The sequence below is a fragment of the Python bivittatus genome, unplaced genomic scaffold (genome assembly GCF_059951505.1).
Source record: "Python bivittatus isolate LINGU-HERP-01145 unplaced genomic scaffold, Pbiv_v1 ctg000580_np1212, whole genome shotgun sequence".
In the NCBI taxonomy this organism is placed as follows: Eukaryota; Metazoa; Chordata; class Lepidosauria; order Squamata; family Pythonidae; genus Python; species Python bivittatus.
In genome coordinates this window covers 8,837,506-8,862,636 of record NW_028277087.1, presented here as the reverse complement: position 1 = coordinate 8,862,636, position 25,131 = coordinate 8,837,506, and the positions used below count along the sequence as shown (strand labels likewise).

General features: G+C 43.4%; 1 protein-coding gene and 1 non-coding gene across 2 annotated transcripts; both read left to right on the top strand.

Annotated features, from left to right (window-relative positions):
• The first annotated feature begins 8,604 nt into the window (after positions 1–8,604).
• On the top strand, positions 8,605–8,793 carry LOC112541693 (U2 spliceosomal RNA). Its single transcript, XR_003085667.1, has one exon. It is a non-coding gene; the product is annotated as a U2 spliceosomal RNA (small nuclear RNA).
• A 1,734-nt stretch (positions 8,794–10,527) lies between these two features.
• CACTIN (cactin, spliceosome C complex subunit) lies at positions 10,528–24,939 on the top strand. The gene is made up of 10 exons (XM_007436852.4): positions 10,528–10,676; positions 12,506–12,995; positions 14,018–14,113; positions 15,485–15,630; positions 17,352–17,514; positions 18,190–18,304; positions 19,305–19,497; positions 20,729–20,866; positions 22,566–22,837; positions 24,040–24,939. Exons 1-10 carry the CDS (start codon positions 10,567–10,569, stop codon positions 24,528–24,530), a joined length of 2,214 nt encoding a protein of 737 aa, XP_007436914.1. The 5' UTR covers positions 10,528–10,566; the 3' UTR covers positions 24,531–24,939.
• Positions 24,940–25,131: the final 192 nt, after the last annotated feature.

The following is a 25,131-nucleotide window of genomic DNA, read 5'->3' as shown; positions in this document are numbered from 1 at the left end:
GGCTGGGGAATTCTGGGTGTTGAAGTCCATACATCTTCAAATTGCCAAGATGGGAAACCCTGTTCTAAATACATGAAGGCTTATTTTAACCACCCAAAACAGTTGACCTGAAATCTTTGGTGAGAAAGAAGGCTCAAGGAAAGGCACTTAAGCTTGCAAGCCCCAAACAGAGTTCCCTGGTTATAAATCTCCCTGAACTCAGGGAACTGCATGCAATGGGGCAGAATGCTGGGCCTCACTTGCAATTGCTTTGGGCCATGATCCGCTGGCTAAAGATGGCGTGGCTTGGACTTCCACACACCTGGAGGGTGCTAGATGCGAGAAGGCTACTCTGGAAGAATTGGAATGGAGTTGTATCACCATGCCTTGGGAATGCATAAGTCAACCATTAAAATAGACCCAGGCTTTTCTCTGTTCCGTGTGAATTCCGTGCGGTCGTCTGGCCAAAGCATGACAGTAAAACTCCCATCTCTCACCTCTGGACAAAGGATCACACAATGAAAGACAAAGAACCCCTTCAAGACGAAATGAGCTGGGAAAAGTTGAACATTCTTTCTTCTCTCGAGGGACGTGATTTGAGTTTAAATGGATGTGTGTGCAGACATGCTGATATTTTAGTGATTTGGCTTCTCTTTATTAGAACAGGAAGTTCTTGGGGGAAGAGAACAAAGCCGTGGGGGGCAGGCAATTGCCCCAGGCCATACATATGTGTGTGCATGTGGGAGGAGTCCTTCCGAAGTAGGCTTCTGCATTTGCAATGATCAGATGGATCAGGAAAGAGGCAGTAAAATGAATCAGTGGGAACCGAATCTCAAGAGTTACTTTAAGATTTGGGGTTTCCTGGACCATGGATTTCAGTGAAGAAAAAAAAAATGGAGAAAACACATTGCCGTTGGAGTTAAGAAATACTGAGTTTTTTCATACACTCTCATTTCCTGACTTTTTGATTGAACTTGACTAAAAACCCGAGAGAAAATTAAATTGACAGAAGCGGAAGCTAGAAGAAAGAATTCAAACGAATATTGAGGCTTTAAAAGTCAAGAGGCTTTAAAAGACCCTAGGAAACAACCAAATAGGTTCTTTAATCTAATTCTGAATAGCCCAGAGCAGTGTTTTTCAACCTTGGCAATTTTAAGATGTGTGGACTTCAACTCCCAGAATTCCCCAGCCAGCATGCTGGCTGGGGAATTCTGGGAGTTGAAGTCCACACATCTTAAAATTGCCAAGGTTGAAAAACACTGGCCTAGATGCAGTGGTTCATATTCTCAACACACCAACAAGAATGCAGTGAGGACCACTTGTGTCAAGTTGAGCTAGGAGATACAGATCCACTTCCCAAAATGTTCTTTGAAGGTTCTCAATAGTAGGCCCATCTAATGCTCATATCCCTTGGCCTTTATACAGTGTTGGTTTTCTTTTCTTCAAATTGTATGTCTTCCCTGTTCTGGTGCCTTTGTAATACTGTATGGTGGAGAAGATTGCATCAGATAACTGGTCTTTCCAACTCAAAGTAGTCCTGTCTGCTTTAATTGGCAAGGGGTCTCAAAAATCTCAGCAGAGAGATGCCTTTTCCAGCCTGGGCTACCAATCTGTTTTTCTGCCAAGTGTGGAATGGAGCTGAGTCAAATGACTGGCCCCTCCAACCCAGGACTGTGACTTTTCAAATTTTCCAGATCAGCTCCAATGCCTACCCTCCACTTATGAAATTCACAGGTCCAGTTATCCAATTAGTCATGGAATCTCTAGTTATTTCTCCAGCTACAGTTTTCACTGTCGGAAGATTGAATTCAGCAGCAGCAGCAGCCTTGTTAGAGGGTATACTCCTGAGCACATTCAGAGTGCTGAAAGAACATTGGGTAATTCAGTAGCAGAAGGTCCTGTTAAAGAGAAAATAGCTCGTAATATAATTGTCTTGGATGCAGAGTATGGTCTTAGGCCAGCTGGCAATCAGCAGTAACAGACATTCATTTGAAGTACAGGTAGTCCCCAGTTTAAGAACAAGTTCCGTTCCCGAGGTCTGCACTTAAATCGAATTTGTAAGTAAGCCAGAACAGTATGATTGCATAATACTGTATAAATAGTATTGTGTAATGAACTTGAACCATTGTGTATTTAACTGGAATCATTGTGTATTTAATTCAAATTTTACTACAATAGGCTCTGTTCTTAACTATGGGTTGTCTGTAACCTGGGCTTTCTTAACCTGGGGACTACCTGTATTTGAAGTAAAAGGTAGATTTCTTAAGAAATATATGAGGATTGAAAAGCCTCACTGCTATCTAAATTTCAGATGAAGAGAGGAAATCACATGAGAGGAAAAGAGGAAGAGGAGGAGGAGAAGGAGAAGGAGGAAGAAGAAGAAGAAGAAGAAGAAGAAGAAGAAGAAGAAGAAGAAGAAGAAGAAGAAGAAGAAGAAGATCCCTTTTGCCTCTTAAATAGACACTCATTTAACTAACAATAGGCCAAATGAGAGACAGATAGACATGTACAAGGAAGGGTGTCAAAAAAAATCAAGATGGTGGCACATCATCTAAGCCCCCTCCCCCTTTTTTTAATATGCATCCTGGAGACAGACCATGTTCAGCAGTGACTGAAGCTCTTCCTGTTTTTTCTGTATGTCACACACATGATGCCCATAAAAGACAGTTGGAGCTTCAATCACACTGTTGTGGCTGCCATTGTGACTTCTTTGACCATACCACAGCCCTAGGTCAGCCTGTGAAGAGCCGTATCCTTCCCCACCCTTTGCCATTGGCCCCAGATGTCAAAAAGTCTCATAGATGCAAAGAGATGATACAGTCTCCAGGATTTACAAGTAATAAGACTGGGAAAAGTCAACTTTGGGGAACTGAAGTTTCTTCTTCTCAGCTCATCTGGAGCTTTATGTAAAATTGGGGGGCAGCTCCTGAAATGTAGTCCGGCTTGCTGGAAGTGCTGACCCTTTAATGTGCTACAAAGGAGTCCTATCTAGGAAAGGTATAAAGAGAGCTCAAATGGCAAGATTCCCCCTCACCCCCCAAAAATCAGGTTAGGCAGGATGGACAAAACAAAACCCCCCTTTTTTATTTCAGCTTGTAATAATTAAGGATGGAAAATCGGTTCATTTATTTTATTTATTCTCTCGTGTTCCAGCATTAACTTTGTTTTGTTTCATTTGAGCAACAGTTTGCCGATGTTTAAATATCCTTATCAAAATTCATAGACATTTTTTTTCTTCATGTTTATCCTATTATATTTTTACAACATGTTTTCTGAATTTTTCCTAACATGTGCCCATTTTCAAATGTCTCCATTCTTTCCTATACCTTTGGTGCATATTCACTAGACTGGAGAAACAGTTAAACATAGAAAAATGTCGATTTTGAAATACAGCTACTTTTCAGCCTGCATCTTCAGGAACTGCAAAACAGGATGTGTTAAAATGAAAATTAAATGGATTTCTCCCCCAACTCTAACAATAACAACTGGGTATGCCTCAAACGCTCTTCAGGTTCCAAAACTGATTCTGAATTGTTCCAAGTTCAACCAAGACAGAAAAGGCGGTGCAAATTCCACTCACAGTTGGTTTTTAGATGTTCTTTTCAAGATGTGTATAAAAATACTTTGATGATAGCATGCCAGCCATTTGTAAACCTTCAGGTTCTCCAGATGTTTTCTGAAAGAGCTGGGCTTCAGCGAAGGAGGGAGGTCAAAGTACATCTAGGTTTGGTGTCCAGGGGCAGGAAAGGAGTGACATTTTCCACTGATTTAAAGTGGGCCTGTATGTGTTTCCCACAGTGCTGCCTGTTTCTGGGACAGTACTATTAATTCTCAGTAGAGAGGACTTCGAAATAAACAAGGTCCTAAGAACTACTCAGTCTAAATAGATAGTGTCAGCCCACTAGCCAGATCAGATCAGGAAATCAACCAGGAAGGCTAAAACTACTTTTATTGAGATGGGTTATAATAACCAAATCTTGCAAGCCTGATTGTGCTGTATCTCCCCTCCTTCTTATACCCCAGTGAATCAGGGAGGTGTTGGCCTGAGTTGCTTCTGAATATTCCAGTGTTTCTCAACCTTGGCAACTTGAAGATGTGTGGACTTCAACTCCCAGGCTGGCTGGGGAATTCTGGGAGTTGAAGTCCACACATCTTCCAGCTGCCAAGGTTGAGAAACACTTGAGTATTATCCCATAGTTCTGGACTTTAAAATGCTTCAGCCCCTTTTAACTAGCGAACAGTTCCTGCATATCTCCATCAAGGTCATTTTCCTTGCTCTCTACAGATGGACAATCAGCCTCCAACAATTCTACTACCAACTGTTGGAGGTGTGGTTCATGAAAATCAGTGGTTTTGCATCATTTTGAGGCAAGGCCAACTATGAACATTTTAATAATCTGCTATCTGTAAAATATGATTACTAAGTTGGGAAACAACCTAAGAATAAAAATTCTAGGCTGCTCTTATGTATGATGCAAGTTGGTTCACTTTGTATCATTGCTACCACCTGGATCCCACACATGGAGAGGTCCCCATAGGCATTCTGTGGCTGGGGGTGGGTTAAAAAAAAGTCAAGGGGTCTCCACTGTGCAACTGAAGCCCCATCCCTTTGTACCTGTGGGTCAATGCACATAAAAAGAGGTGGGCTTTCAATTGCATTGTCACGATTGTCCTCTTGACTTTCTTGACCTCTTAACTTTTTTGACCGCCTGCACATGTTGCTGGACTTCATCCAATTTGGTATTTGAAAGGATCAAAGGGATCAATACATTTCATTCAAGGCAGTAACAATAATGAGTTAAAATACAATGTCATGATTTATTTCAGAATTTCAGGTTGGCCCTCCCATTCCCAATTCCTTCAATGAACAAAAAACAATGCCTTCATTCCACAATCGGTCAGATTTGCCAGGGATCAGATTCTTAATATAAATAGGAGATAGACGGGCAACAGAATCATCAGTTTTGCATCCAGTCGCAGCTTCCAGGAGGAGGAGGAATGAACAACATATTTCAGCGCCAAAAAGCAACTGTTCCATCTTGCCTCGGTGACCCCTGATGCACCCACAGAAAATTGCAAAATCAGAAATGTAGGCACGAGGCTGGTATTTTGATTTTAACAGATGTGAAGTCCATCTCTGGCTAAGATATTTCTGAGCATGAAGAATAAAGGCCTCTGTCTCCAGTGAGTTTAGAAACATTTGTTCAGCATTCTTCCCTTTCTACTTTCTCCTAGGAAGAGACTTGGACCTAGAGAGACTTCTGATGTTTTCATAGCATCACCCAACCATCACCACAGTGATTTAAAGCCTGTCTGCATTGCTGTTATTTTGGCACAACGATGGTTGGATGGCTCCAGAAGAAGCTAGAAGTCGTTACTGGGGAAATAACCAACAGAGTCCCTACTTTACATGCGGAAGATTCAATGGTCGTTGCCGAGGGAGCCAAAAACTGCATGTTGGCAGACGTGGCATCACAAATTTATTTAATTGCCTTTTATATGGCCGTCTGTCTCATCAAGTGGCTCTGGATAGCCAACACACTAGAAACAGCCATACAATACATATCAAAAAAATAGTAAACCCATAAAAAAAAGCAAAAAGCAAAGAATGACAACTGAGGTAAACCCATCACAGCAAAGTCACACATTTCATCAATTCGATTACCTCCCGACCCCACCCAACCACCCTGAAAATGTGGGAGAAAAGCCAGGTCTTAATTCAATTCCTTTTAGACACCACCCAACCCCGAACTGACTTGGGGCAGTGTACAATAAGACCCAACAAAATAGAATAGTCAGTAGAATAAAGTTATAAAAGGAAAAGGAATAAAGGACAAGAGCATGTGGTGAGTCTAGCTAACAACATCCACACCCCCAAACTTATCTGGCAGGGGTTCCAACCACCCTACCCCAGTGTTTCTCAACCTTGGCAACTTTAAGATGCGTGGACTTCAACTCCCAGAATTCCCCAGCTAGCATGGCTGGCTGGGGAATTCTGGAAGCTGAAGTCCACGCATCTTAAAGTTGCCAAGGTTGAGAAACACTGCCCTACCCCAAGGCCTGGGAGAACAACTTCAAGGCTTTACCGAACACCAACAGAAGGGAGTCACATAGATTTAAGGGGGATCTCACTGCAGAGGGCAGTCACCACAACAGAGAAGGCACACTTCCTGGGACCCAATAGATGACACCATTTAATTGAAGGGGCCTGGACCATGCCAACCCTGTTGGCTCTTACTGGTCAGGATGATACCACAGAAGATATCTCAGATATCCAGGTCCTATGCCATATAGGGCTTTATAGATCATAACCAGCACCTTGAATTGCACCTGGAAGCCTATTGGTAACCAGTACAGCTTGCAAAATAGGAGTGTCACATGGACATACTGAGTCATACCCATTATTGCCACCCCATTCAGCTTTTTGAAAAAGATTTTTAAATGAAAAAAATTTAAAAATTGGAGGTGTGCCTGTTGCAAAGCACAGCTCTGTGCCTTAGCATAATCTGTATTTCCATCAGTGCCTCTTGGTCCTACACATATCTTAGAGGCATTCTGGATTGATTATATGCCATCAAGTCAGTGTCAACTCTTAGTGACCACATAGATATATCTTCTCCATGATGATCTGTCCCAAACCTAGTCCTTCAGTTCTTCCAATGGTGGACTCATCACCACTGTAACTGAGAACATCCACCTTGCTGCTGGTCGTCCTCTTCTCTTTCCTTCTACCCTTCCCAGCATTATAGACCTCAAGAGATCTAGGTCTTAGCATAACGTGTCTAAAATATGATTATTTGAGTCTGGTCATTTGTGCCTTGGATGAGAACTCTGGGTTGATTTGTTTGATGATCCATTTGTTTGTTTTCTTGGCTGTCCACCGTATTCTCAGGAGTCTTCTCCAACACCAGAGTTCAAAAGTATCAATACTCTTCCTATCCTGCTCCTTCAAAATCCAACTTTCACTTCCATAGAGTGTCACAAGGGATACCATTACTTGCACTATTCTGATCTTTGTTGGTATAGACAGACATTGTCTTTCCTTGCATAGTATGAATGGATGTCTTTGCCATTGTCATCATCATTTGATCATCTGCCTCCAGCATCTTCCTACATCACTGCTGTCCAATGTAGGTGCCTGCTTGCTTTAACTGGGCAGCTGGGATGACCTTCATGCATTGGGTGACCCTCCTGCAAATGTATACTTTTGGCATACACCCCTGACATTTTTCACTCATCCCTTCCAGGAACAACCCCACCACCACTACAATGAGGCAGAACAACAGGACTTGGGTGGGGGTGGAGGTAGATGCACTCTTAGAAAACCACGACAGTAGAAGTCAGTGATCCAATGGAAATATTTTGGGATATTTCCATTGGATACTTTCAGAAGTATCCAAGATAATTCTGCTTCAATTTGGGATAGGTAAGTGGGGAGAGAGAACTTGCATTCATACTCAGATCTACACACTTTAATGCAAACATTTGCACCACTGCACTGATCTTATTTATATAACATCAAATTGACCATCAGGATATATAACTCTTCCTTGAGTTTAGTTCCAGGGAGTGTAAGATGCCAGGCTGAAGTCTTGATTTCTGGAGGAAAGTATCAGGGGGCAGCCAAAGTGAAGTGTGGTTAAGTAAGAAGTTAACTGGGAATGAGCGTACATTTGTCTTTATTTGACACAAACTCCTTTAGTTCCCTGCGTGCTTTTTTTTTTTCCAGTCTTCCCTAAACTTTCCCATATTACATCAAACTTTCTGCTTTCTTTGATCAGCAGAAGTCTGGTTACACCTTTTCTGACTAATACATTTTATTAGCAGGCATAACTTTTGTGAGCTACAGCTCACTTCATCAGATGCGACACCTCGCAAAACTTCTGGATTTTAATACAATTTGTTAATCAGAAAAGGAGCCACCAGACTCCTTCTGATGTTGGCATACCATAGACTAACATGGCTCTCCTACCATGTTATTTTGACCAATTCGGTTCACACCAGAGAGCGAAAACTTCCACCGAAGAAAGAGTACTTAGCCCTGCAAAAATCCAGCTGACCACTAGATGGCCAGAGACGCATAGCAAAATGTGTCTAGGTTGTTAGGTTGCTGCTGCCATCTAGTGGACATTGTGATTTTGCAGCCCAGCTATAGAAGCCCTAGTTCAGTGTTTCTCAACCTCAACAACTTTAAGATGTGTGGACTTCAACTCCCAGAATTCTCCAGCCACCCATGCTGGCTGGAGAATTCTGGGAGTTGAAGTCCACACATCTTAAAGTTGTTGAGGTTGAGAAACACTGCCCTAGTTTAACAGGATACTATGGGAAAGTGGTTGGGGTCGGGGGACAGTTTTATATGGATTACATTGCCAAGGAAAAGAAGAACTGTGGAATTGCTGAGGCAGTCATCTACAACATCTGCTATTAAATAATTTTATGAAGTGGTTATTTATATAAACAGTGGAATGAAGTGTCCTTTTAAGAGAATATTCCCAGGGATTGGAAACCAGGCTAGATTGTTTATAGTGCTGGCTGTAATGTTGGCCATACCAGTGTGTTGCACTGCTTGTAAAAAGGTAGGATTTCATTGGCCAGATCATCCTTGGTGCTTTTAGAGTGGCTGTTATTGCTTCTTAGATTCTTGGTTTAGGTGGAAGTAGAGCATCGGGTCTTAACAGGGTAAAATCTGGTGTGTTCCTTATTGAAGACAATGCATTCACCTCCTTTTTTGAATGGAGAGGTAAAGGGGGGTTGCTCTATCCGTTCCAAGCATCAATCTGGCATTGCAGTATTTCCAGGAATGGTGAATTTCCATTGGGGGAAAGCAACGTCTGTGCTGTTTTCCACTGTTCTTTTCCCCTGGAAATATGTATGGCACCATGTTAACTTTTCTTTTTTCTCAGCCACATTTCTTTTCTCACACCTCTGGAATAATACCTGGCGCTGGGGGAGGGGGGCATGAAAAAAAGTCAAGATGGCGGCCGTGATCATGTAGTTGCAGCTGCCACCTTGACATTTTTGACTCTCCCTCCAGATGCCTCTGCCTGAAGCATTCTTCCAAAGTGAGGATAAGGGAGACAGTTGCTTGAGAGGATTGGTTGACTGTTCTGAGGTGCTTGCCTAGGCAACCAAAGGAATTGCGTGCCCTGTGAAATGGCCTCCCCCGCCCCCCCAGATCTGGATAGCCCTGACCCTGCTGGCCTTCCAGAAGATCTTGAGGACCAGGCAATGGGGCCAGGGTGCTAGTGGTGTCTGCTACATTGTTAATATGGTGTGCCCCCTCCCTCATGGCCTTCAGAAAAGGGGTTAAATACTGGCTTTGCCAGAAGGCCTGGGGGCTGGATGGGGGCTCGCATCTGTGGAGATGGCTGGTGGGGTGATGGGTTCTGGCACCCCCCCCCCCAGCATCTTGAAGGTGTCAGTGCTAAAATATACAGGGGGGAATAGGACATTTTTAATGTATGTTTGTATTTTAATTATTTATGGATTTTAGTCACTGTTGGAGGGATTGGTGTTTTTTTTTTTTGTTACTGTGAGCCGCCCAGAGTCACCTGTTGGGGGAGATGGGCGGCATACAAGTTTAATAATAAATAAATAAATAAATAAATAAATAAAGACAATAATGGTAATTTGTTAAACTTGTATGCCACCCAACTCTTGACAACTCTGGGCAGCTATTGTTGTTTTTATGCTGTACGTAAGGAGCCTCTTTGATGCTGTAAGGAGGCTACTTCCAACCCTGCAGATTACAGAAACAGTCTTAGGATGCAGACTATTATCCGTAACACTGCAATTAATGAGAAGTTGTGGCAGAAAAGAGGATGCATTCACACCACACACAATCTGACTACTGAATTAATCCATTTTCAGGATCAGTGAGGTCATACTAATGTAATCAGCTTGCTCTGTTAAGATAGCATGCTAAGCTGTAAAAAACCACAGCTGCTGTATGGTTAACATTAACCAGGTTGGCAGCTGCAAGATCTTTGACTTGGTTAAGCATGCTGTGTTAGTCACCTGCACTAATTCAACATGCTAAGCTTGGTTGCTGTACTTGCGGCTTAGGCAGTGTTTCTCAACCTTGGCAACTTTAAGATGGGTGGACTTCAACTCCCAGAATTCCCCAGCTAGTCAGAATTCCTCAGCCAGAATTCTGGGAGTTGAAGTCCACCCATCTTAAAGTTGCCAAGGTTGAGAAACACTGTCAGAAACCCTGCCTCTTTGACTGATATAGAGCTAAATATACTGTGGAAACTCAACAACTTGATTAATTCAGTAACCAGGTCAAACTTCTACTTTCTGCTGCGCAGATTTGCGCTATGGTTGAAATTGGTGTGACTTAGAGCTGAGAAAAAGGTGTCCAACACGCTGCCTGAACAGTTATTAATTTTCTTCTCGCCACAGACGTCTCTCTTCAACATTCTCCGTTCCTCTCTAGAAAGAAAACCAGCAGTAGCTGCGCTCCCAAGTTGATCTAGAGTCGAACTCGATCAGGCACTGCAGTAGACAACCTTCATCGCGACAAGAGTAAGGAAGGACCTCTTTCGAGAAGCAGGTTGGGCCTAAGGGGGCAGGCCTCGAGTGGCCATGGGGTCCAGGTCTAGGTCTAGGTCTAGAGAACGGCGTCAGCGGAGAAGCCGGTCTAGGTCTGAAGAGGGAGAAAGTCGGGGGAGGAGAAGAAGAGATCGGGAAGGGAGGTGAGCTGAACGAATGTGGCTCCGGGATCTGTGATCATGGAGTTCAGGATCATAGAGTTACTTGGGGGTAGAGAGGCCTTAGGGATAGGCTTCTGCTGGTAGATGTTTCTTCCCTAGGGAGGGTGACTTATATTTGGGGAACTGGGTTCAAACGAGAGTTACCGGCGAGGGCTTTAAACCCCAAGTCCTGTTTCCTAGCCTGTTAAGTTTGGATAAGCTGTGGAACAGTTCTTAAGTGGTAATGGCTGGGGAGCGAGTCCCTCTGAGTACATATAAAGAACGTTGAAGGCAGTGGAGCTTTCTGAAGTAGCGAGAATCTGCTGCCTCCCATCTCCAGTATTCTTGAGCGTGAAAATGTAAACTCCATTTGTTTCTTTTAAACAATCTTATGTAACTTCTATCTCTAGGCCAGTGTTTCTCAACCTTGGCAAGTTTAAGATGGGTGGACTTCAGCTCCCAGAATTCCCCAGCCAGCATACTGGATGGGGAATTCTGGGAGTTGAAGTCCACCCATCTTAAACTTGCCAGGGTTGAGAAACACTGCTCTAGATATCAAACCTAATTATCTCAATAACAGTAACTACGGTAGCTACTGTTATTACTGTTACATCATCCATGTGTGATTCTTTAGAAAGAATGAGAGGATGTGAAATGTAATACAATACAGGTAGCCCTCATTTAGCGACCACAACTAGGACTGGCAACTCAGTTGTTAAGCAAAGTGGTTGCTAAGTCAACTGGGCTTATGATCTTCTGCTTTCCTTTGCTTCACAGATCTGCAAAGGTAGTAAATGCAAGGATTGGTTGTAAAATTATTTTTTCATCACCATCGTAACTGGTCGCTAAACAAGGCAGTTGCTAAACAAGGACTACCTGTACAACTGAGGGGTTTTTTTCCCCACAGGAGTCTCATAGGGCATCTGTCCTCATGACACTCTATTAATAGGGTGTAAGAGGTTATGTTGCTGCCTGAGTTAGGTAACAAAAGAAGGAGAGGGAAGTGAAAGCTTAATAAACTAAAAGCATGTGCAGTTATATGTATTATTTTCAGAATAATCTGGTCTGGGGAATAAGTGATTGTGACAAATGGTTAATGGTGAAACAAGATTACAGTGAGAGGCTTAGAGGAAGCTTTCTGACAAATGTCCAGCATCTCATTGGAATCAGGATTTTGTGGACTCTCTTATATCAACTATGACAAACTAAGAAAAAGCAGACAGTCTCCTGAAATTCACCCTCATGTCAACCTTAAGGGACCAAATGAAAAAGCCAGTGCTGTAATAGATTGAAAGGTGCCAGTGTTTTCAGTTGAAATCACCTCAAAGTAAATAGCTAGGACTCTGTCTGCATCAGATGGTGCTTAATTGTTTTACGGAAGGTTTTATAGAGATAAATTCTGGGCCTGTTCAACAGAATTTATGGCAATGGGGGTTGGTGGGTGTAACATGTTGATGAATGCTCATTTAGCTGAGCCACTGAGTTCCTTCTTAAGCTGACCTGCAAGAATGTAGGTATATAACAAGGGTGGGGAATATTTGGGGGCCAAGGGCTGCTCTGGACACTTTTGGGGGAGTGAAGGCTGCAAGGAGCATGGGGCTGCATCACAGAAGAGCAAAAACTAGTATGGGAGAGGATTTTGTTGTTTTTTAACTGTGATAAGCCTATTTTAGAGCTTACAATACAGTTTTCCTCTGTTTCCTACCTCAAACTGTTTCTGGTTTCCAACAGTTATGGTCAGAGGGGGCTGCAAGGACCACAAAGAAGAGTCTCAGGTGCCACATGTATCTTACCTGTTTTAAACTAACATCAGAGGTGTTTTTTTTTAAAAGCTCAGAGGAAGAGAACCAGAAATGGGGAAAGAAAAAGGAAAAAAGCAGGGACCAGCATCACAAGAGATACAAGAGGCACTCTTCACGTCATCGGGAACGGTCCCCCAGCTCAGATTCCTCTTCAGAAAAAAGGGGCCACAGAAGCGAGAGGCGAGGGAAGAAAACCCGGAAGCGTTCTGAATCCAGGTCCTCGGTGTCTTCCATGACGTCCCCTTCACCCTCCCGCTCACAGAGCTCCAAGGGTGACCTGGGTGAGCAGCTAAGCCTCCAGGAGCACTTGACATTGAAAGAAGAGAAAAAAAAGCAGAGGGAGCTGATGAAGGCACTTGAAACCCCTGAAGAGAAACGGGCCCGTCGTCTGGCCAAGAAGGAGGCCAAGGAACGAAAAAAACGAGAGAAGATGGGGTGGGGAGAAGAGTATATGGGCTACACCAATACCGACAACCCTTTTGGGGACAACAACCTGCTAGGAGCTTTCATCTGGAGCAAGGTAAGTCCTGAATTCATGTCTGCAGTCTGAGACAGGTGGTGCAGGGTAGCAGTGAATCATTCTGGGAGAACCACCTTCTGTAAGGTGGTTTGTCTCTCTTATAATCTGATCCAACCTGCAGGGCTGTTGTGAGAACAGTGGAATGAGTAGGGAAGATAGGCAGACAAACAGACCTCCTTGAGCATTCTTCCTCAACCTCTTCCAAAGTGTTAGACTTCAGTTCCCATAATCCATCAGCTGTGCCCTATGGCTGTGATTGAGGAACGATGGAAATTTAAGTATAAAGTATTGCAAAACACCAAGCTGTGGAAGACTGTTGAAAATCATGAGTATAGTAAAACTTCAGTTTCATATGGGAGTCTTCCAAAAAAATTTCCAAAAAATTTGCTGGTGGGAACATGAAAGGGGAATGAGATGAATTATATGTTTGGGGCAGATCATATTCTCAGGTCAATTCTGAGTAAGGCTGCAGCTTTTAACTGATTATAATTATTGATTTTACACAGGTAGAGTGGCCAAGGACTCCACAATGTTTACTGTACCATAAGTGCACATAGACCACATGATTTAAAATGTTGTTTATTACATTTCTTACTTCAACAATATTTTTTTCTATCTAGGTGCAAAGCTAATCAACAGTATAAGATTATCATTGATTAAAATGCATATAGGGAGCCAGTTTGATGTAGTGGTTAAGGCACCAGGCTAGAAAGTGGGCGTCTGTTCTAGTCCTGCCCTAGGCACGAAGCCAGCTGGGTGACTTTGGGCCAGTCCCTCTCTCTCAGCCCTGGGAAGAAGAAGGCAATAGCAAACCACTTCCAGTGTTGGCAAGAAAACTACAGGGCCTTGTCCAGATAGATGCCAGGAGTCAAGACTGACCCAAAGGCACCTCCTCTTCTTTTATTTTTTGCAAGGGATTGACTCTTTAAAAATGTGGGGTGATACATCTTTAGTGAAAATGTTTCTAGAATTTTTTTATTTGGCTTTATTTAGGGTTTGGGGGAATGGCATTTATTTTGTAGGCTTTGGAAAAAAAGGGAATTGGACACTTAGAGGAAAAAGAATTGAAAGACCGGAACAAGCGGATCCAAGAAGAAAATCGCCTTGAGTTGCAGAAGGTAAGAATCAAAATAAAATAGAGATGGAGAGAATCCTTTGAGTTTTACACTGCTGTTTTACCCAGAACCAGTTATTTAATTCCAAGATGTAAACCTGCAGTATATGATGGTGAACTGAGTCAATGTTTGGACCCAAAGTTATTTTTCTGTATTTAAGATCTTTTGGTTGTCATTCAGATAATGGACTTTAATTTTGAATTTAAGGTATATTTCTTAAGACATAAGTTTTCATAGGAAATGGTCCAGATATATGGAATGATATCCAAGACAAAGTATACATTCTTTGCTAATCAGATCATTGTTTCCCTACCTGGACAAATTCCAGATGTCTGACCTTTGGCCATTGCTGAGAATTCTGGGAGTTGAAGTCCAGACTGAGAAATGCTAAATTAGATAGGGACATAGGATATTTTATTTGTAATGGAACTAATTCCAGATATTTTAAGATAAGCTAATCACTTGCACAGATTATTAGATGTTACAAGGGGAATAAAGCTACTGAGATCTTAACTTCATACTTGAACAAAGTTAATTTTATGTATTTTTGGAATGAACTATTAGCTTTTGGGAAATACAGGTACTTCTTCTCTATAAAAAATTACATTAAGGAAAGTTTTCAGAAACAGCAGTGAAATTCTGGTTGTATGTTGTTGGGTTGAACATAAGAAGCTGTTGTGTACAGAATGAAACTACTGTTCTGTTAAACTCAACCTAAATGATTAGTGACATCAATCCCTCCAGATTTTCAGATAGTTTTTTCTTATCCTTTCCTAAAATGCCATAGGTTAAACCAGAGATATTGGTCAGAAATTATTCTGGGGTCAACATTTTCCACTTCAGGCCAGTTGCATTTTCAATGATGTAACATGTTTTATTTCCAGTAAACATCATTTTTCTCCACACTTCAAATCTTTTAGTTTCTTTGAATGTAGTCTTCAGACTTCACAAAAGGGGCTAGCCTTATTTTTTTTCATATCAATGTAGTCTAAATACTTGGGCAAACTGTGGGTATTGATATAGCATGTGAATTGGGCTCTTGCTTATTTGCATAAGAAAATTTTCTGATTCCACGTTTTTCAGAAAACCCACATCTCTGAGTTGAACCTAGGATGACATTCGTGAACTCCAGATGCTGAACTTTAGGCTCAAGATCAGGGTCAGCTGCTGCTCTGCTCTGCGCCTCTGGAGCAGTGTTTCTCAACCTTGGCAGCTTGAAGATGTGTGGACTTCAACTCCCAGAATTCCCTAGCCAGCCATAGTGGCTGGGGAATTCTGGGAGTTGAAGTCCACACATCTTCAAGTTGCCGTGGTTGAGAAACACTGCTCTGAAGTGTTTCTAACCACCACCCTCCCCTTCCCCACATATACCAGGTGAAGCAGCTCCGCTTGGAGCGGGAGCGGGAAAAGGCCATGAGAGAGCAAGAGCTGGAGATGTTGCAACGGGAGAAAGAGGCGGAGCATTTCAAGACATGGGAGGAGCAAGAGGATAACTTCCACCTTCAGCAAGCCAAGCTACGGTAAACAGAGACAATAGATGGAACCTAGAGTCTTCAGGGGAGGGAGAAATTAACTCCCCAAATATGTTAAAAGAATAATAAGACCACTTCTTAAACTTACTAGTCCACAGTTCTCTTCCAATATGATCAGATGAAGAGCAGGAAAGAATTCATAGCTTTGTGGTGAACCATCTGGTTTGGGAGCAGAATTTCCTGAGTCGTTCTCCAATTGCTAGGACTTTTAGGAATGGCCAAGAAGAGGCCACAGTACTGGATTAGATGGATCAGGAGTTTGACTTGGGCTTTCCATCATATTTTCCATCATATTTCCATCAAATCCAGAGCCAGTTTGAGAGCCAGTTGGGTCTAGTGGTGAAGGCACCAGGCTAGAAAGCAGGAGATGGTGAGTTCTAGTCCTGCCTTAGGCATGAACGCCAGCTGGGTGACTTTGGGCCAGTCACTCTCTCTCAACCCAACTCACTTCACAGGGTGGTTGTTGTGGGAGAAATAGGAGGAGGAAGGAGTATTTAGTATGTTTGCTGCCTTGAGTTATTTATAAAAATAATAAAGGCGGGATAAAAAAATCTAAAAGAAAAATCCAGCTTTTCATCGTACTTATGAGCCGCATAGAAACCCTTTGAAAGAACAGCTGACTAATCTTACTGAGGTATTAGGTATTACATTATATACATGATATTAAATATATTATGCAATAATATGTAATCTATTAGATAATATTAAGTATTAGGTGTTCAGATACTTAGGCTCTTAGATCTCAGCATCCAAGGTTGTCACATCCACTGACGTTGCACAAATTGGAAGCACTTAAGCGGCTTTTGCCAGCTTATGGTGATGTCTCTGGAAGAAGAAAAATACCAGCCTGAAAATGAAGGTTTACGTATTCTATGCTACCGTTAGACCAGTTTTGCTCTGTGCAGCAGAATCATGGACATTGTTTGCTTAGGATCAAGAGGAACTGGAGGTGTTTCAGGACAATCCTGGGCGTCTGCCTAAGTGATTGATGATGGAATAAGGATATTTGATAGGCAGATAGGCAGTCAACAGCCCCAGTTGAGACTAAGATCTAGCAATCATGCCTTTGTTGGTTTGGACATGTCTGCAGAATGGATATAGCATGCTTGTCTGGATGACTGTGGAAGGTGATGTCCACTAGTTGGAAAGTTTTTTAAAAATGCCCCCCTCCCCTCAAGACCCGAACCAGCCAGGTAGAGACTGAAACACAGGGTTATGCTCTAGTGTCACAAAACTTGCCACTTCTGCTCAGGGCAGAGAACTCTACAAGGGGTATCTGCATGGCTGCCACACAGCTCCAGTGGTGATACCTTACAATTTGCAGTCTGTCCTGCCAGCACTGGAGAACACAAAATGATGAATGAATCTCACTGTGCCTGCAGCTATAACTGGCACTCCTTCCTGTTTTTCCACTTGATACCAGGAATGATATTCAGAATTAACACAGAAAGTTGCCTTCACCTACAAGGGCAATTTGTCCATTGCACCAGGGTTGTCTGCTCTGACCAGCAATGTGTTTCTGGATTGTAGCAAGGAAAGTTCCTGAGATCCTTTCTTTGGAGATGCCTGGGATCTAACCTTGGATACCCACCAGATGTCCTGCTGCTGAGCTATTGAACCCTTCCCAAATCCTTTGTCCTTTGGGAAGGGCTGCACTGACTCTCCTCCATCGCTCTAACCCTTTTCCCTGGATACCCCTTTTCTGGCAGCTCCAAAATCCGGATCCGAGACGGGCGGGCCAAGCCGATTGATCTCTTGGCAAAATACATCAGTGCTGAAGATGACGACTTGGCAGTGGAGATGCACGAACCTTACACTTTTCTAAATGGACTCACTGTCTCTGACATGGAAGATCTACTAGAAGACATCCAGGTATCGAGCCAATGGTGGCTTTCCTCTTTCAAGAGGAAGAGAAGGGTCTTCCTGTCCCAGATCCAAAGTCGGTCTAGCTCAGCCTTCCTCTACTTGGTGACTTTCAAATACATTAAGACTCTAATTCCCAGAATGCCCAGCCATCTGGAGGATACCAGGGTGGAGGTGGCTGGGCTAGTTAACAACTGCAATTTAATAGAACCATATAACTTGTAGTTAAATGGTTTGTTTAGTCCAGATGATTATAAACAATCAAAGGAGAGAATAAATGCAAATTATTCTCAGGAAGCTTGCATACAGGTACAAAAATACAATTTTATGCCTTTAATGCCTAGTATTCCAAGTTTGGCTATCAGTGAACGTGGAGGTTCCATTTACCAAGCACAGGCAACACCACTTCTGGCTTATTTTGCTACAGTACTTTCTAGTTTCTTTTCTTTCCTTCTTCCTTTTTAAAATATATTTTGGTTTCAAATGCCATGTCCCCCCAGTCTCCTTCCCCACAGCAGGCAGGAGAAATAAGTAAGGTTTGAAGCTATGCATATTGTCATTTTGTTATAAAATCCATTCCTCCCTCAGCTCAAACTTCAAGAAGAGATGAGAGTTGGAAAACATGCACTGTAGCTGTTGTGTTCTTTCTTTCTCCCTACCACCTCTTTTCCCTCTTGGTTTCAGGTTTACATGGAGCTGGAGCAAGGGAAGAATGTGGATTTCTGGAGAGACATGACCATCATCACTGAAGATGAAATAGCCAAACTCCGGAAACTGGAGGCTTCTGGGAAAGGACCTGGTAGGGGCAGGAGAACAGAAAATTAGGACTCTGTTCAATTAATTCCAGCCAAAGGTAGTTCCTTACCCACAGCTAGTCTTCATCAAAATAGGGTATTTTCCATTTTCTAAAGATGTTTGATATTCCCCATTTCATAGAGCTTTAGTTTCTCCCCATATTCTCATCAATACCTATTCCCTCCTTCTCTCTCCAGGCCTGGTCTCCTGGGGAATTTTACATTGGCAACTGATTGAACTTCCAGGACTTTTCTGGAAGGATCACACTTGACAGATCTTGTTTCCAACAGAGTTCAGGGTGATCAGAGTCCCCATCATTCCTACATCATACCTCTTTGACAGATCTGTAGTTCGCTTCTGGAAAGCATCATCTTCCTCTTCTCCTTGGTTGGGCAGACCATAATAGGCACTGACAACAATATGGTTTTTATTTGTTCCTCTCCTTGTTTTAACCAGGCACTCTCCACATTATTGCCCAGTTCATTTCCTTGAATATCTGAGCAGATGTGGATATGTCAATGTAGGGGCCATTCCTCCTTTTCTACTACTTCTGTTCCATTTGAACAAACCAACTGGATCCTCCACTCATTGTATTCTGATTGGGTGAATCATCCTACTAGTGTTGAACTTTGGGTCCTAGAATTCCCTGCCATATAGCTGAGGGTTCTGGAAACTGAAGCCCAGTGCTACTAGTGGGCACCGAGCTGAAGAAGACTGCCTTAGAATCTAGGCAATTTCACTATCTTCCGATGGAAAATGTAAGGAAATAAGGCTTGCTAGTTCTTTGAATAGGCTTAGTGCAGGTAAAACAAGCGTCAGATCACCCTAGCTCCAAATATCCTTTCAAAACCTCATTTAAAAATATATATACCCTGTCCCATTGTGTGAGATCAAGACTCACTCTTCCTGGCCACTGGCAATAATCTCCTCCAAGTCCTCTTCTGGCCTACAGATTTAAGGAGTATCTTCCCCTGATCACATGTTCCTCTTTCTGTGTCTTGCAGGAGAGCGCCGCGAAGGGGTGAATGCCTCAGTTAGTTCTGACGTACAGTCTGTCTTCAAGGGGAAGACCTACAACCAGTTGCAAGTGATCTACCAGGGAATTGAGGGCAAGATCCTGGCTGGGGGACCCAACTTGGACATTGGCTACTGGGAGAGCCTGCTCCAGCAGCTCAAGGCATACATGGCACGGGCCAGGTAACTATGCCTGTATCTGATTTATATCCACCTCAGTTCAGGGGGAACTCAGTGCTTTACACTGAGCTCCTTCCATTACCAAAGAGAGCAGCCTTTCCCAAATGACTGGACTGGACCAGATTGGCTAGCAGGCTGGCTGGCTGGCTTTGGTGGAAAAAGGTGACCATGCCTGAGTGTCCTTGGCCGATCTCAGAAAGCTCAGCAGCATCAGACATGGGTAGTGTTCACTGTGGGGACCACCATGAAATTAGATCTGTAAACCTGATAGGAAAACTGAGCAGATGTCCCAAACGAAAGCATTGGAAAACCACATCCATGTTGCTGCCAGGAAAACTACATGGATTTATCCATGTTGTCTTCAAGAAAATAAGCTCAGTTCAAAGGAGACTATTAATCCAGCTGGAAGGTGCAGGTTGGAGACGGATAGATACCTCTTAAGATTAACTAAAGAGGCTGTTTTAGTGGGTTTGATATATTTTTTGAAGCATTCACTGTATTGGAACAGTCACATTTTAGCTAACTGTAGAGTTGATGCCTCTACCAATCAATGAAACAGGAACATCAACTTACAAGTTAAATAAATATATATTTATATAACATCTTACAAGAGCCAACTTGATGCAGTGGCTAAGGGCTCCAGGCTAGAAACAGGGAGGCCATGAATTCTAGTCTTGCTTTAGCCACAAAGCCAACTGGGTGACTTTGGGCCAGTCAGTCTTTCTCAGCCTAGGAAGAAGAAGGCCATGGCAAACCCCTTGTGAACATGTTGCCCAAAAAACTCCATGGGCTTGTCCAAGCAGTTACCAGGAGTCAAGACTGACTTGAAGATGCCATATATACAACATCTCGCCATATCAAGATCTCTGTAGGTGTTCACTTGACAGCTTATCCAGTGGATCAGCTGGGATTGTAAACTTGGGGATGGAGAGGAGAAGAATGATGGAAATTACATTAGAAAGGGGCATATTGCCAAAGAATAGTGAACACCAAAACAAAGTTTTTAAGAGAGCTGTGCTGTCCCAGTACTAAGCCTATCACTTAAGCATCATTGGCATATGGCCTTTATTGGAGAAGTTGGAGTCAGACTGAACAATAGATTTCATGGAAAGAGCACTCAGGTCTGGCTGTCGTTTCCTGCTACAGACTCTCTCTCTCACGCACACACCCCAGCCACAGGATCTGATTGTGATGACGTGATGCATGAGTTGGTTCTCTCTCCCCTGGGCCACAGGCTGCGAGAACGGCATCAGGACGTCCTGCGCCAGAAGCTGTACAAGCTCAAACAAGAACAAGGTGTGGAAAGTGAGCCCCTTTTCCCCATCATCAAAAAAGAGCCTTCATCCCCAGACGCTGCCAGTAGCAGCCACCGGTAGGTGTGGTTGGGATGGGGTTACCTGCTTCCTTCAGCCCTAACACTTAGGATTTTCATTCCAGTGCATAAAGACTTATGTGCTTTTTCTATTTATATGCAACCCTGCAAGGCAAAGCTAACTGCTGCCATGTGACATAAATAGCATTATCATTATCGGAGCAGTACTTCCAGCAGCAGCAAGAAGTCTTGCTCTTTTATATTTTCTCTAGTACAATGTTTCCCAGTCTGGGCTCCCTCTAGATATGTGGACTTCGGCTCCCAGAATTCCCTGTGGCCATTACTAAGAGTTCTGGGAGCTGAAGTCCATACATCTGGAGTTACCCAATTTGAGAAAAGTTGTCCTAGTAAGTGTGTTTTCAGATTATAGATCTATACTTCTATAGATTATAGAGGTAGATTACAGGTAGTCCTCGCTTAATGTCCTTTCATTCAGCAACCAATGTTACGATGGTGCTGAACGAAAGAACTTACAACTGGTCCTCAGAGTTACAACCGTTGCAGCAGTTTTTGTTCAGACGCATTCCAGCTGGGGCCTTCTTTCTCATGTCGGGCTTCTTTCACGAAAGAAGACCCTGGACAGGGTGTGAATGGAGGCCCTGGGCAGGGCACAAGAGAAGAACTGGCTGCACCAGCACAAAAGAAGGCAGTGTGAAAGAAGGTCCCAGATGGTACAGTAGTGGTATGCAGTACAGCGGATGCACCAGGCAGGCCTGGGTGGCAGGGGCAGCTGGTGGCAGCTGGTAGGCAGGTGGCCAAAAGAACAGAGATGGTGGGGAGATAGGCAGGTGGGGGGAGTTCAAGGGGGAGTTCAAGGGGAGGCAGAGGAGGTAGTCCCTTAAGTTACCGAGGTTCAGGGCTGTGAGGAACCAAGCCGGGAATGGCTTGGATCAGGGTGGGTCCTTGCCTAACTACTGGTGGGATTCGGTTAATATTGGCCTGCCAGGATTGCCGTTGCTAAGCAATGCAGCCACGTGACATTGCACTTTATGACCGCATTGCTTAGCAGCGGAAGGACTCCCTGTATTTCTACTTTCCAAATCTTAACTATTCTGTTAAAAAAAAAAACCTTCCTCCATCTTCAAAGTAATCAGAGTTTTTCAAAGTTTGTGTGTGTGTGTTTGGGAGTGAATTTGGGAGCATGAGGTCTACCTTTAATTTGCTTATGTGAATGAACAAGTCAGTTTCAAGAAACAAAGCCTTATTTGGAGCTAAAAGAATATGTTGAATATTTTTCTATTGATTGTAAAGCCGTCACTGGTCATATTTAGAGAGACAAAACTTGTGTCTCAAAAGATTCATTAGGATACCATCAGAATATATGACCCATTATAGGATTAGATAAGCCAAAGTTAAACAGACTTGGTTCTTTGCCTTAAATTGCTCACAGTCTAAAACGGTATTTCCCAACCTTGGCAAATTCAAGGTGAGTGGACTTCAACTCCCAAAATTCTCAGCAATAGCTATGTCGGCTGTGGAATTCTGGGAGTTGAAGTCCATATACCTGGAATTTGCCAAGGTTGGGGAACACTGATCTAAAAAGTGGGGTTGTAAACTGGGAAAGATGAAAAGCAAATGAAGGTTCGAACAAGAAAACAATGGGCGAAGTCAAAAAGCTTTAGAAGAAAGTCCTGGTCCCCAACCCCTGTACTCTCTTTGCTAAAAAGGGGGGCTAACCCTTCCCCTATCTTTTACCCAGTCTAGAGCCAGAGGAAAATGCCCCAACACAGCCTGGTCCCTCTTCCATGGAGTCTGGCACCGAACCAGAAGCTGAAGCCAAAGCTGAGGGAGACGGAGAAGCGGTGCTGATCGAGGAGGACCTTATTCAGCAAAGCCTGGATGACTACGATGCTGGCAAGTACAGCCCCCGGCTGCTCACCTCCCACGAGCTCCCCTTTGATGCCCACGTGGTGGAAGCTGACGAGGATCTCCAGCGCCTGCAACTCTCCCGGCAGCAGCTCCAGGTCACAGGTAAGGCGTGGGAGGAGGGGTGGAGATGTCACCTGGTTTTCATGATGGCAGTTTATATAACATAGTCAGTGTGTACGTGCCGCTGTACCGAGCTACTGGAAGAGGATGGCTTTGTCCAAAAGGAACTTATATTCTGAAATGCAACATGCAATAACCTGGGGAAAGAAGACAGGACAGGAGTAAGTCTCCCATTTCCAAAATGCCCAGCCAGCCCCCCACCCCCATTTGAGACATCCTCTTAATATTAGTTAATAAAACCCTGTCACTTGCCAGGCTGAGCATTCATTTTCCCACTCCATAGTCCGTTTTTTATCTCTCTTATGCAATTCTTCCTCTGGTAGTTTTTTGTAAGGAATTTCCAGCCCTAAACCTGGTTTGACTGACTTTTTTCTGGACTACAAGGAGCAAAAATTAGAGGTGAATCAGGTCAAAATGGGTTCCTGCCCATAATGCAAAAAATTTTTAAAAAACATAGTAGAAGTTCAAATTAGGCAATGATTAGAAATTAAAACAAATATTCCCCGAATCTGGAAGGAAGCCAAATGAGTATTCCATTGCCACCAGAATCCTGAACAGGATAATTACAGAAAACTCCTTGATGGAAGTAGGTGTTTGTCTTAGTTTGGAAGACAAACATGATGGTTTCAAAAAACTCCCAGAAAAATAGATTGTACATTTTAAAGAGCTTCCTGCTCTTCCAGTATTTACATGCCAGGCTTTTTAAATGTTAAAAAAAGTAAGAAGGTACACTTGGCCATCTCTTCAAGCTTCCACTCAAACCTCTTCTCACCATCCACATTTCAGGGCACTTGAAATCGAATCTTCAATTAAAAAAATCAGACTGGAAATCGGCTTGATTAGAAATCCGTTTTAAGCAAGCTACAAAATTGAATGTGTTTACCCTGGTCTGCCAGTCCCCTAATCAGAGTTGTGCTTGATATAATGTGTTGATTGTGATTGGGATAGAAGTCCAAATCAATGTGAAATGTTTATTAAAGTTGAGCTATTTTAATGGCAGGATACAATTGACAACAGCGTCCTGCTGTAGAATCCCATAGTGAAGGTGTTTCCAGGTGTATTTGGGCCTTCTGTTTCTTTACCAGTCACAGGGGCTAAAATGTTGCAAAGATAATACAGATAGGCATACTGTGGCCAGTGGTGCACAAGACCACACGCCAATCCAAGTTATTCTCCCCCTGCAGGCGATGCCAGTGAGAGTGCTGAGGACATTTTCTTCCGCCGTGCCAAAGAAGGGATGGGGGCTGACGAGGCCCAGTTCAGCGTGGAAATGCCCTTGACGGGCAAGGCTTACCTGTGGGCTGACAAGTACCGTCCCCGCAAACCACGTTTCTTCAACCGGGTGCACACCGGATTTGAGTGGAACAAGTACAACCAGACCCACTACGATTTCGACAACCCCCCACCCAAGATTGTGCAGGGCTACAAGTTTAACATCTTCTACCCGGACTTGATTGACAAACGCTCCACCCCGGAATACTTTCTGGAGGCGTGCCCAGACAACAAGGACTTTGCCACCCTGCGCTTTCACGCTGGACCTCCCTATGAAGACATTGCCTTCAAGATTGTCAACCGAGAGTGGGAATACTCTCACCGGCATGGCTTCCGCTGCCAGTTTGCCAACGGCATCTTCCAGCTCTGGTTCCACTTCAAGCGCTACCGTTACCGGCGCTGAAGAGATGTGGGCTGATTTTCCTAAGTGACAAACATTGTGGACAGGAGGCGCAAGGGACTGGTTTCTTGAAGATGGACCAAAATGAGGGCTTTGAAGAAGGGAACATTGGGGTGGACTGCTTTTCTAAAGTTTTAGGATTACTACTACTAGAAATCATCTTTTTAAAAATGTTTCAGGGCTGCCCTGATCCTCACCAGCCATTCACCTCTGGGGGAATTAAGTTCGTCTCTCTGGCAGTAGATGGTGCTCTTCCCTCTGCTAGACTGTGGCTTCTGAGACCAGTCAGTTTAAAGTGCCTAATTGAGGTGCCTAATATCTTGGCTGGAGATTATCCTTGTTTTCTGAGAATGTGTAGATTAAGGAGGTTGGGGAGAAGGTGTCCAACCCTGATAAAGATTTTGGATATGTACTGCTTGTTTGGTATTCTTTCCCCAGCGTGGGAGAACGTAAAATGGGAAAAGACAGGCTCCCTGTTCTAAAGGGGACTGTAGGAAGATTCAGTTGTGCAAGTAAATCCACAAATCAAAAACAGTCTTCTCCAGCTGTGCAGATTGATCAGCATTGATCAAGAAACTAAGCTGAAGGACGCAGCCACAAGTAG

Excerpts from the sequence above, each read along its gene's own strand:
- CACTIN (XM_007436852.4), top strand. The coding sequence starts at position 10,567 with ATGGGGTCCAGGTCTAGGTCTAGGTCTAGAGAACGGCGTCAGCGGAGA. Across the intron at positions 20,867-22,565 it reads GCTGCCAGTAGCAGCCACCG|TCTAGAGCCAGAGGAAAATG; the intron begins GTAGGTGTGGTT and ends TCTTTTACCCAG. Across the intron at positions 22,838-24,039 it reads GCAGCAGCTCCAGGTCACAG|GCGATGCCAGTGAGAGTGCT; the intron begins GTAAGGCGTGGG and ends CTCCCCCTGCAG.